The sequence below is a fragment of the Euprymna scolopes genome, chromosome 7 (genome assembly GCF_053919585.1).
Source record: "Euprymna scolopes isolate OS-2025 chromosome 7, ASM5391958v1, whole genome shotgun sequence".
Taxonomy (NCBI): domain Eukaryota; kingdom Metazoa; phylum Mollusca; class Cephalopoda; order Sepiida; family Sepiolidae; genus Euprymna; species Euprymna scolopes.
Genome location: NC_136488.1, coordinates 92,148,943 through 92,162,005, shown reverse-complemented (window position 1 = coordinate 92,162,005; position 13,063 = coordinate 92,148,943). Strand labels below are relative to the sequence as shown.

At 31.9% G+C, this 13,063-nt stretch overlaps 1 protein-coding gene across 2 annotated transcripts in view; it reads left to right on the top strand.

Moving 5' to 3' along the window:
- Nucleotides 1–1,151: 1,151 nt before the first annotated feature.
- The window catches only part of LOC145279825 (regulator of G-protein signaling 22-like), a 77,506-nt gene continuing 65,594 nt past the window's right edge, over nucleotides 1,152–13,063 (top strand). For both annotated transcript variants that reach the window (XM_080131231.1, XM_080131229.1), the window contains exons 1-2: nucleotides 1,152–1,314; nucleotides 10,636–10,743. In XM_080131231.1, the coding sequence (XP_079987357.1) occupies nucleotides 10,710–10,743 (34 nt within the window). In that variant the 5' untranslated portion in view covers nucleotides 1,152–1,314; nucleotides 10,636–10,709. The remainder of the gene's footprint in view (nucleotides 1,315–10,635; nucleotides 10,744–13,063) is intronic.

Below are 13,063 nucleotides of genomic sequence, written 5' to 3'. Positions count from 1 at the left end.
TGATAAACTCCCATGAGTCGTTATATTCTTGTTATACTACTTAGTAAACCCAAATTGTTTCAGGCTATTATTTTTTCAGCTGCAAAGAATAGACAATGATAGGATTTCAGTGTGTATGAAGTCAGTCTGAGTATTTACAGTGAAATTAGATTCAATCAAGGAAATGATCAAAGCAGTTTACGAACACAGGAATTGATCTCGGCAATCTGTACGGAATTTCAGATGGAACTTTTTATTTAATCCATCAACCATGGCCGGATAGAAGTCATAAGTAATTTGCAATTGTATTCTTAGTATCGCTCCACACTGAGGATTGAATTTTCAACTTCTAGTAGAATTGAATTTTACTTAGCATTTTATCTATTATGCCATGGGCCCTGGTGGACTTTTGTTTTGGTCCTGGTTAAGGTAACTTTTAAAGTGAGTCTTTTAATAAAAATATATTTTGTAAGAAATGAAACAGCAACAACAACAACAACAACAACACAGATGATCAGCCATATTTATATTCTAATTGTATCTGAAAGACTGATATCGATGAAATCTTATATTGAAAAATAAAAAAACAAAAACAAAAAAAACTTTAAACCAGTTTCAGGACTTTAAAATTATTCAAAGCGGTAGCAAATTAAATTTTATCGCATTTGATAAAGGTCATTTTTTTATATTTCGTTTGTTTTTGATTTCTTGTCTGTTAACTACGCTGTATTATTGCCACACTTTGAATTATTTATTTGAGAAAAAATATAAAATATATATTCTTGATAAATTAGGCATAATGCAATTAAAAAATGTGGAGGTTAGTCATCCTTTGTCTATCCTACTCTTTGTCAGAACTATTGCAGTAAGTGTAATGCCATATCCACTCCATGGGTGGCGGGATCCTACTTAAAATACTCTAAATTTGAAAATTTAATATATACTACATTTTGACCCCAGCTAAAAGGCCAAATTTATAAACTAAAATGAACACAATATATCTGAGGAGCCACTATTCTAGTACAGAACGTATATAAGATCGCTATTTATTTCATTTATTATTTATTTTTATATTTAAATTTAATAAGGAAATATAATCGCCTTGAACATTTTTTAGTTACTTTTGAGTGCGATACAGAGTTACCTTCCTTGACTCTAAGCAACAAATAAACAAAAATATGATGTATTTTTCTTTCGCAAATTAATACCATTCTGTTCTTTCGTCTCCTCAAAACAACTTTTTATGATAGCTATTTCTATGATATCCAAAAAGAAGATACCATAAAGTAACTATCAATAATAAAAAAGAAAGCCTTATAGATATACAAAAAAATTGTAAGTGTTTCATTTTTCAAGAAATTTAAAGAAAACTTTTTTTATGTATTCGCTTTCGCCTAAGGTAATTAATACCTAATTAACGGCGATTGTTTTGATATTTTGGGGGGGATTTTTATAGAACTACCCCCGTCTCCATCTAGATTTAGGGTTAGTGGTAGGGGTAAGAGAGTTTATTACGCCATGTTTTAAAAGGTGTTCACACGTAATCATCTAAATGTAAGGTTAAGGGGGAGGGGGATTTACCCCCTCCCCCGTTAAAAAAAAAAGAAAAAAAAAAGAAATACACTCGATTGGAGACGGGAATGATTCTATAATTTTTCATGTAGAAATTAATGATTTTCCTATATTTCTTACCTTAAAACCTGTTGAAATTTTAAATACTTTTGTATAATTTTGAGGTAAAATTTTAAACTTATGAAATATACTTTATACCCCCTCCCTACAAAAAGAAAAAAAAAGAGAGATTCTTTTTTTTTTAAGCGATTAAATGTAAATTTAAAAAGGTAAAATCTTCCAAAGTGCGCCACAGAATTTCCTCACCCGTATGTAACACGATGTAACTTTAATATTAGTTAACATTATCATCATATATTTTGTGAAATTGAACATAAACTTGGATGGACCTGTACAATCCGCCCCCCCTCCCCCCACATCTTTAATATTTTTTCTTGTCTATTTTCAATTTTTCCAGCAGATTATTATCGATTGGATACTGATCTACCTGATTTAAAAAAAAAACCCGCAAAACCTTCAATATTTAAAGATTTTTTTTGGAGTGGAGGTGCTCATTTTCTAATAGGCCATTCTAATAAATCGATCCCCCATATTGCAATCAGTTGATGAGAATATGAGACTGGGAAAGATAGAGTTTTGGAGCGAGTTGTTTTTTCTAAAAAATTTTTTTTAATTTAATAAATACTTTTATTTTGTTATTTAAAACTTGGTTGATACAGAAGAAAAGCCACTCTAAATCTGCAGCAAATAATGGCAGAAAAAAAAAAAATTATTTTACTTTTCTTATAAAAAAAAATATCAATAAATATTTAATAAAGTAATATATATTTCATAGATTAAAGTGGTTCACAGACAGATCTGTGTTCAACATCCATCTTGGAAATGCCCGACTTGGCATGTCATCGAGACGCCAAGAGGCTAGCTTTTTTTAGTTGAATATTGATGGAGGAATCTGCTTGGAACCCCATGGTTAATAGCACCTTTCCCGACCTCATCCTCGATCATTTGGTTGAAGGATGTCATAGACCAAGGGGCGATACACAGTAACTCAGAGAGTGTAAATATATGCTCAAGAAGCTTTCATGATTCAGCAACCTCTCTCTAACTTCTAGGAAGGAACTCCATAAGAGATTAGTGAGGGGACAGTCAACCCCACTTGTTGAGCAACTGGTGCTGTCAAAAGAGAAGATCCACTCCCAGTGGAGTTGGGTACCGAGTCATCTCAACAAGTCTGAGTTTTCTTTTTTTTTTTACCTGGCGATTATCCCTCACTGCCATACTACAAAGCTCTGGATTAATGGAAATGGTGTCTCTGTTACGTGAATTCAGCAGAAGAAATGCAGGAACATGCTTTCTTTGGATACGGTGAACTCCAGCAGTATTGAGGGCATGTCAATGAGGTAACGGCGCGTATCAACCCTGAATATCCTCACAAGCGCTGAATGTATCCTATGTCATACACAACTGTGAAATAGGAAAAAACATATGGTGTTTCTTTCGAGTTGGGCTGTTGCAAGAATGGTGGTGTGGACGTTACGTCTGAATGAAAACTGAGGGGTTGAATTTTCTGCTGATCAGAATCTGATTGCGTTCTTCAAACACCAAATGAACACCAGTGAAAACAATTGGGTAATGAAGGTCTTAATATCATAAAAACTACTTGCCCGCAACAATTTTATATGTGATATTTGTTCAAAACAGACCCAAATACCTCTAAAAATCAACTTTTTAAATGGTAAGCCTTAAGCTGGTACACTAGCGCACATTGACCATTTTATAATACTAAAAACAATTTCAAAACAATGAAAAAATAACAGTTTGTTATTTTATGCAAAAAATAATTGATTATTTATGCATAACGTGATTTCTTTTTTCTGACGCTGTTTGCTGCAGATTCGAGTCGCTTATTCTTTTGCTTCACCAAAACTTGTAAAAAGATGTATAAAAAAATTGTGGGAAAAAGAAATATATTTTTTTCTTACATTTAAAAAAAAAACAAATAAAACGAGTGAGGACAGTTAGCAGATTGGACTTCAAACGCCAACTGGTTCCAATATTGGAGATTGATTTACTAGAACGGTGTATCAGAAACTGAGCACCCCCTAAAAATCTTTAAATCTTGAAGTTTTTGTATTTTTTTTTTATAATCTGGTAAATTAGTATCCAATCAATAATAAATCACCGAAAAATTTGTAAAAATTATGAATAGAAAAAAATATAGGGGGCGTATATGCATTGTACAAGTTCACCTAAACTAGTAATACTTTATAAAAGATAATTTTTCAGCGTACAAAAATAAAAATAATGAAAATGCGTGACTAAAATCGTGCTTACATTATCAGCACCTTAAAACAACATCCTTCCGTATCTGCCATTTTAAGAAAGTGAACACATACTCGTGTTTAATAAATCTAGCAAAAATCAACTAATGGTCAGATTATCAATAGTTATTCACTTTTACATTAATTCATATTTAAAATGCAGTTTTTTGTAAAATATATAAGGGGGAGATATTTTTTTCGTATATATCCCACCCCCACCCCCACCCACCAGTTCCATTTTACGAAATCTGAACAAAATATATTGGAATTGTGCAAAATTTCAAAATATTTTAAAGCTGAAGAATTTTAATTTTTTAAAAATATTTAATGTTTGGCAATAATGTATATTAACTCAATCGAGCCATTGCTCCGTAATGCTTCATAGGAAATAGACGGTGGCAACCGATATGATATCAAATAAGTTTATTTATTTTTATGAATATACATTCATAAAAATAAATATAATTTTTTTTTTCAAATAAATGTGTTTACTTAGATATTTTTTACAGACACATTTTCACAGAAATGAATGAATGTTAACAGTTCCTAAAATATTCCTAAATTGTTTTTGTTTTCAAACAAGTATATTTATTTAGATATTTTTAAATATATTTTTTTACAGATACATTTTCACCGAAACGAATGAATGTTAACAGTTTCTAAAATAAATATTCCTAAACTGTTTTTTTTTTCAAATGAATATATTTATTTTCGCACAAATTTTGGAAAAAAATATTGCTTTTAAATATAATAAATAAGAATATTTATAAACTTTTTTTTTATCAAAAAATTGTTTGTGTACGTTTTTAAAATAAATGCTTAAAAAATATCTAAGTAAATATTTGTACATAATGTCCACAGTTCTCAGCAACTAACAGCTCTGCAATCGGATCTAGTACCAAGATGATCAGGAGGAATTGCTTTGCAGTTTCAGCCTCTACTGCATCTCTGAAATGGTGAGGCTCCTCCAACTGGAGGTTATATTGGTACTGGTGTAAGCTCCTTTTCCCTCCATCCCTCCAACACTCATCGTTTCTTTTTTTTTTTATCAGATCCAGTGTGATGCCTTCTCTTCTGCTTCCTGCACGTTTATCACAAAAGTTTTTTTTTCTGTATTTGTATAACAAAAATGATGTTGCAGGATATTAATTAGCTTTCACTAAACATATCTTCGAGCTCTCACGGTCAAATGATAATATTCCATATTCTATCCCTTTCCCTGCCATTCAATCAGTAGATCAATATATTGTTCATATTTCCTATCTTCTGCAGTTACAAAATTATCCTCGCAGGGTAAAGTCAACTCTAACATAATTCCAACCTTCTTTTCCTTCCTCCACACAAGAAGGTCTGATCTTTGCTGTATGAAGTATGTGTACTGGAGGTCTGTTGCCAAGTTCCATTTTCCTTGCCATCTTTCATTTAATGTTAATTTATCCTTGAATGACTTTTCACCGTGCATTTTATACTAGCTCTATGAAAGTTCATCTTCTTGATCTCTATTTTTGGTAGTTGTCCTTCATTAAACTTCTTTACTTTCTCATGTAATAGTTTTTTGGTCCTCTGACAAAAGGAGAGTGGACCTGTAAATTTACCCTTGTCCGTTCGTCCATTCGTTTCTCTGCACTTTTCTCAATAACTACGACTTGGAATTTTTGGAAATTTTGCACAAACATTAAACATGATATGAGTAAAAAAGTAACAGAACGGATTTTACGGTAAAGCTCCAGTTGCCCCCTTAGGGGTGCCTTTCGGGTTAAAATGGCTAAAATTAACACTTTTGTGCTTATTAAAAATAATGCCTTGGATTTTTATAAAACTTTTTGAAAAGTTGTAACTAACTGATTTCTATATCATTTTGGTTGTCTATACTTCGGAATAACTCTTGGGTATGCCCCAGGGGCTCTTTTAGGGCTAATAAAAACATTCCATTTTTGAGACTATTTTACCACATTTGTCCAAAATTTTCTGTGTATGTCTCATAGTGCTGAACCCAAATTTAAATATGTTAAGGCCTTGGGGACTAATGTTTTGTAACATTTCTCAATAATATATAAATATAATCAGTTGAATTCCAAAGACAGAAAAAAGAAATCATTCTCAAAAGTAATTAATTTTAAAAAGATTTAAATTATTTAAATTCGATAATTCTGAAACGGTCAATTTTAAACATAGAAATTAGAGTACGGTGTTAAAAATATTTTAATATAATATAAAAATGATTATTGGCAATTTTAAAATAGCAAACTCAACACCAATTTCAAAATATTTAATTGTAAATGCTTTTGTTAATTATTGTTGATGAAAATTGGTTTTAACGATTTCTTACCAAGAAATCTACTGAAAGTGTTAAGTATCAAAATTTACACGTTAGCCTGGTGTGTGTCTACCTGACTTTGGTGGAAGCCATCTTAGCCAAGAATCACACTGACATTTAATACGAAGTCTGTATAAAAGTTATGTTTTAGCAAATGAAGAGAATGAAGAATATTTATATGATCATTATAATGCCGGAGGATTATTACAGGAGATTAAACATTAAAATGTGAATCCCATAAATGGTTGTGAGAATTTTCCCCTGACCCCAAAATCAACAGAGATTAAACCATTCCTGTAATGACCTGATTCCTTTTGATTATGGTGTAATGCAGGTTCTTTGCAGTTCTAGGAGGTCCACTCTCCCAGGTTTTACCTTCTATTTTTGTAAAGGGGTTACTGTATTGCTAATTGCCTGAGGCGTCTCTGCCCGGGAATGCAGGCAGTTTTTAAATGGTCAAAATGCTCTTTTTCTTGAACACTGAGTTTTCAATGTCACTTGCTGACTCTAGTGTCTCATATTTCTCGTGGTGGAATAGAAATAAATAGCGTGCTTGTTTACTCTCTTTCTTTCTCCGGTTCATTTAGATACGATCTCTCCGTCACTTATTCAGGCTGTGTTCAAACTCTCAAAGAATATTGAGGCCTAAATGCAAGCAAATGCAAGTAACGTTACTCATTTATTTTTCACTACAAACTCTTACAAACTTGATTTGTAATTAAATGTAAATAAATCTACATTTATTTGTTATCGAATATCGGTATATTTTGTGTTTTCATTATATGACCTTTGCATCTTACACCTACCTCCCGACAATGGAAGATGAGATTGCCAATTACATAAGCAGACTGCCCTGTCCTCTATAAGGTCAACCAGAGATATCTCAATAAAAGATGCCTTCATTAGTGAAGTATGATTTAATCAAATCAGACAAACGATGCTTGAAAACAAGAACTTGGATCTGGCTACCACCTACGAACTAGCCCTTATGTTGGGCATTTTTCAAGGACTATTCCTGTCCTCTCTCATTCTCAAAATCTTCTATCTCCAAATCCTGAGATTGTAACATTCCCTTTAGGATAAAGACTCTTCAAATATTAATGGACAATGTAGCTTTCTTTACTAGAACACTCTTGAAGTCTGAACGAAGGCATACTGGGCTAGAAAAAGAGATTGTATACTACTGTTGAAGCCTTACAAAGTGCTGGCATTATCTGATCAGTTGATAATTCTACCGTTCAAAAATTGGTCTCCTTCATGTTGAACCTGAAAATCATGAGTAGAATAAAAAATGAGAAAATTACAAGATGGCGAATGGAACTTTCTTGCTATTCATTTGACGTCTTCTATCACTCTGGAAAGAGAATGCTGCAGTCGATGCATTTCAAGGGTGTGTATTCGAATAACAAATTTAGCTGATCTTCAGGGTATCACAAGAATGACACATGTAGTCTGGAACAAGAATTTTGTGTATTCAATCAGAGATTTAAAAAGAATTATAAACTCCTGCCAAATATTTGCAGAAAATAACGATCTTCAAACTGTTAACCAAAAATGTGGTTACCTCGCAGTATTGCAGAAGTGCCAGATTTTCACATCACATGTTAAATGGAAAGAAAGAATTTGGGACCGAATCAAATATTCGGTTTCTAAGGACAGCAGCATTTTGTTTGATAGATAAACCATTTATTGCAGACTCGAACGTTTTTTTAGACCAATATCTTTTTTACCATTTTAAGGGTAACTTATAATACTATCATAATTAAATATTAATAATGCAAATAAAGTTCTGGTGTGGGATGATTTGGAATATGATGTAAAAAGAATAGAATTATACTTACAATATTGTAATGATTTGACAACTGCCGCTTAGCATTTCTACTGGTACGGGGTGGATGAACATAAAATTTATTGTTTTTGAACAAATTCAAATTTTATTGAATTTCATTTAAAAATAATGACAAGAGAACTTTTATTTATGTTTGAATGATTGCTTTCGTGTCAACCTTTCATTGGTTGATTTTAGCCTCATGGTGGTTTTTTGAATTGTAAATGTCAATTTTTATAGCTTTTCGGGTATGCTGACAATGAATATCACAATTAAATTTAGGGCTGATAAGTCGTTTACCATATATGAAAACATATGATATCCAATGTAAAAGCCAATGTAATCCCTGTCACCTATTTTATTTTCACTACCGAGTAGTTAGTAATGTGCATGCGTGTAACTGAAACAGATGACAAAGCAAATTTTTTTTCGCCACCTACCCAGATCGAAAAAATGGGGTGTTTATTCCGAAAATTGTTCTTAACATAGGGAGGGTGGGGGTATTTATTCCGAAAGTCGTTCTTAACATGGAGAGGTTGGGGGTGTTTATTCGAAAAGCTGTTGTGAATGCGCATTATCAACTTCTTTGTTGTGAAAAAAATGGCTGCCAGGGATTACATTAGCTTTCACGTCATGTTTTCATATCTGGTAAACTGCTTATCAGCCCCAAATTTAACTGGAATATTCGTTGTCAGCATACTGGTCAGTCTGAAAAAAAAATTGTTTACTTTCTTCTTTTTTTTTATTTAATTTTAGTGGAAAAATAAAACGCCATGGCAGGGCATCTAAATTAAAATCGGTTGCTTCCTGTTATATCTGAAAATGAATATTGTATCATTAGGAGCCATGAAATCGTTATTTTTTCTCAGAAAAAAATTCCCAGTTTATGGAAAAGGAGCCACGTATAATTTAATTTTTTTCTGGTACTTGCAATCATTGGATGAACAAGAAGGGCAGTGAAATTACTAATGAGTTTAGAGAGGATAACCATTTATATGCACGAATTGTCAGACAATGGAAATAGATAAGGACGCAGATGGGGAGAAAATATATCTGGATGGAAAAGCTCTTGAGGTTGTTGAAAAGTTTTGGGTGCTTGCGCACTTTTGCCACCATGCTATTTTTAAATAGTTTTTTCAGGCTAAATTCAAGCTTCACAATATCTTTTTTTTTATTATTAAATTGTTAGGTGGAAGCACAGAATAGTTACAAAACACCCTCCTCTCCCCATGTTAAGAATGGCTTTCAAAATAATAACATTATTATTTTAGCTCGGTGGCAAAAGTGCACAAGTACCAAGTTTTGCTATCTTGGTGATACCATTGGAGAAAAAGGGAGGTAACACCTTAAAGAATTTTGTGTCATGCCTAGTTCTATGTTTTCACCAATGAGCAATCAATAAACCAAATAAAGTTTTTTTTTTACAATGCATACATGAGCAAGGTATTTATATATATTTTTTTAATTCTCTTCATCATCGTGCTGTTTTTCGTCACAATTTCATGAGTTGTCGTTTTGTCTAATAGTTGTCATTTAACTAACATGAATAAAACTTTTATGCATAAAAAACACTAGGGAGAAATTCACTGAGTTTCTTCAAGGTTTTATTAGAGAGAATAGACTTATAGGAGAGAGACTAAACAACGAAATAATTATTTCCTTCTTAACTTCACTTGCTAACTTAAGAAATGAGTGACATAGACAGACAGAGATCGAAGCAACATTCACTACAGATTATTCTACAACTAGCAGGGAGACCTGACGTTTCAGGGATTGAATAATGATCAACAAATGTTTTACACTGCCTTGTTTTTATTGCCATCAGAATCAGTGTAATCGCACATTTTTCAATCAAATCGATTGATTGCCTGCTCTAGTAAGGGACCCATTGCAGTACACCGTGGGGAAGCTTCATATGCCTCCTCACAGTGACTTAGTTCACAATGCATTGTAGTCTATGTTGCATTGTAAAAAACCTACTGCTGATTTTACAAAATTATTTTTTATATATAATAATTATTATACGCCTTCTTTTTATTTTCTTCATCATTACTGTTTTCTGTTGTCATTTCATGAGTCACTGTTTTGTCTAGTGGTTGTCGTTTAATTAACATGAATAAAACGTTTGATGCATGAAAGAAAGGTACTAGGGAGAAATTTGCTGAGTATCTCCAAGGTTTTATTAAAGAGAGAAAGAAACTAAACAACTAAATAATTATTTCCTTCTTAACTTCAGTTGCTAACTTAAGCAATGAGTGATATCGAAATAACATTCGCCTCAGATTATTCTACATTATTGGCCGTGTCTCATTTGTATGGCCTGCCAGCGAGAACTAACTGAAAACTTACTTTTCTCTTGCTCAAAAAATGTGACTCATCCGTCATATTTTCATATCATTCGACTGTTTGTCTATTTTGTTTAAGATCTGCTCTCTCACTTCAACTTCAATTCTGTTTGCAGATTAAAGCTATTCTGATATGCACTAAAAGTAACCCTTGTCAAAATTCACATTAGCTAACTTAATCGTCACTGCCATAGGATCCCTATTATGTAACACTTGAGGCAAAATCTGATTTTTTGCAATGTATAATTTTTAAATTAATTTTGAACGTTTCAGACTAACTTAATCAGAGCTGAAAAATTCTGTCAGTAATTTGTTCTGAGTCATCAAATATTTTCACTCAAAGTGCCATGGAGTCAACATATAAGAATGAAGTCATCATCGGTAAGTTCGGCTTTAATCTTTTGAAAATGAAACTTTAAATACTTTTTATATTTAAAATAATTTGGATAGGAAAGCTGAATATTATCTATGTTTTTTTGTTTACTGAACTAATTCCTTTATATATTTATTTATATATAGTAAAAATCTGAATTTAATTTTAGTTTTACAAAGTGTGGTCACTAGAATAGTAGGAAATTTGGGGTTGTAAATGTATTATCATAGCTCTGAATGCAGGAAGAAGTAAACCAACAAGTTTATTGTGAAAAGATTTGTTTAGAAATGTTTCACAATACAAGAAATGTAATAAATTATAAAACATGGATATGAAAACAAGATGGTGCAAAGACTCATGCAGCAATAGATTCAACAATCTACTTTCAAATCCATTGCAACAGAAGATTGGCATTCAAAATTTCCAGGCTTAAATGTCATGGATTACTGTGTTTGGAGCTTGTGTTGCATAGGTGACAGACAATGCTGGAAAATATCAGATCCGGGCAAAACCAGATGTAAATTAAATTGCTGATGATGACGCCAACCCTACAATCCAATCAAAGAATCGAGATCATGAAACAGTGAGAGAAAATATTTTAACTTGATTGGAATTGCTAAAAAGTGCAGAATAATAAACAATCAAATTTCAAATCGAAGGTCAAAATAAGTGAACAACTAGATTCCAATCAAGGAATGTGAGGTGATGTAAGAATAAGTCAAAACAAAAGCAGCCAGTCAGACAGAAGAGAGAGAGAGAGAAACAAGCCGAGACATTTCTGCTGCTGCTGCAACGACCACACACCAGCTCTATACTGACTCAAACTCTCTCACTTGACATGCTATCACTGTAATGTAAATAAAACTTTGTTGATTTAACAAGTTGTTATTTCATTACAAAAACAACGGTTATCAGGATGTATATATTATGGCATGCATTTTGTAAAACTGTGAACCCTACATTATATAAACGACAATATTATACTTGTTATTAGTAGAAACTAAGAAATGTTGACGTGACATAAACTTTGTTTAAAAACATACTTATGCAACATTATATTGGATTTCTAGGTTAAGACACTGCTATAACGTGAACGGACGACATTTTTACCATCTATGAGTGCATTATAATATTAGTCTTTGATCAACTTTATAAAAGTCATTCTTTGTAGAAAAATAATTAATGCAATTCTGAATTTTTGAGATGAGATGTGAATGCTTGTGTTATGTTAATTAATTGAACTATTATTCTCATCTTGGGTGTTATTAGCACAACATGAAATATGAATTTATGCAATAAACAATCAACTTAAAACTAAACGATAAATATTTTTTTCAAAATTAAAACGAACAACAATAAATATTTTTAAATCATATTGAACAATAAATATTTGTATTTAATTAAAACGAACAATGTCCCTGGGGACATTCATTGGTTGGGCTTCTGGCAGTATTTTGAATATTTTGAATTCATTGTCGAATTTTCAAAGACATGAGATACCACGCAGCAATTTTTCTTGTGCTTGTGTAACACTCGACACTACTCGTTTTTTAACCGAATAAACATTTTACATTAATAAAAAACGCTAAAACCTTATCCAGCTAGGTAGAAAAGTAACTTATCTTGCCTTTTGTAAGATTTATTTGGCATATATTTGTTTTATTTTTTTTTACCACATTTTTTTTAATATCTGCGGATCGTAAAACAAGCCCCAAAAATCTGTTGTATAATTCAATTAAAAGTTTGAATTTTTTCTGATTTTTTTTCTTTGCAATGTTAAAGAAAAACTTTTTTTCAACTGTTTTGTGTTGCTTTATTTTGGGACATTAACAAACATGCATTAAAAAATAACAAACTTTAATATATATATATATATATATATATATATATATATATATATATATATATATATATATATATATATATATATATATAGAGAGAGAGAGAGAGAGAGAGAGAGAGAGAGGGGCTCCTTCAGTCTTTGACAGACTATGGATACCCACAAAGGTATGCCTGTGCGTGAAATTTTTGTGGCAGGAGGTGCGCAATCTTCAATCACACTTCTCCTGAGTCAACATTGTTAAATAACATTGGCAAGTGAAGCGTATGTCCAGGACGACTAGAAACAATGCCGAGATAAGCGGAGAGCACATACAGCACCTGGAATTCCCAAATGGTCACCCATCTGGTAGTAACCAGGCTCAACGTTGCTTTACTTCGATGACTTGATGAGAACTGGTGCGTCAACAAGATTATATATATATATATATATATATATATATATATATATATATATATATATATATATATATATAAACTCATTTAATG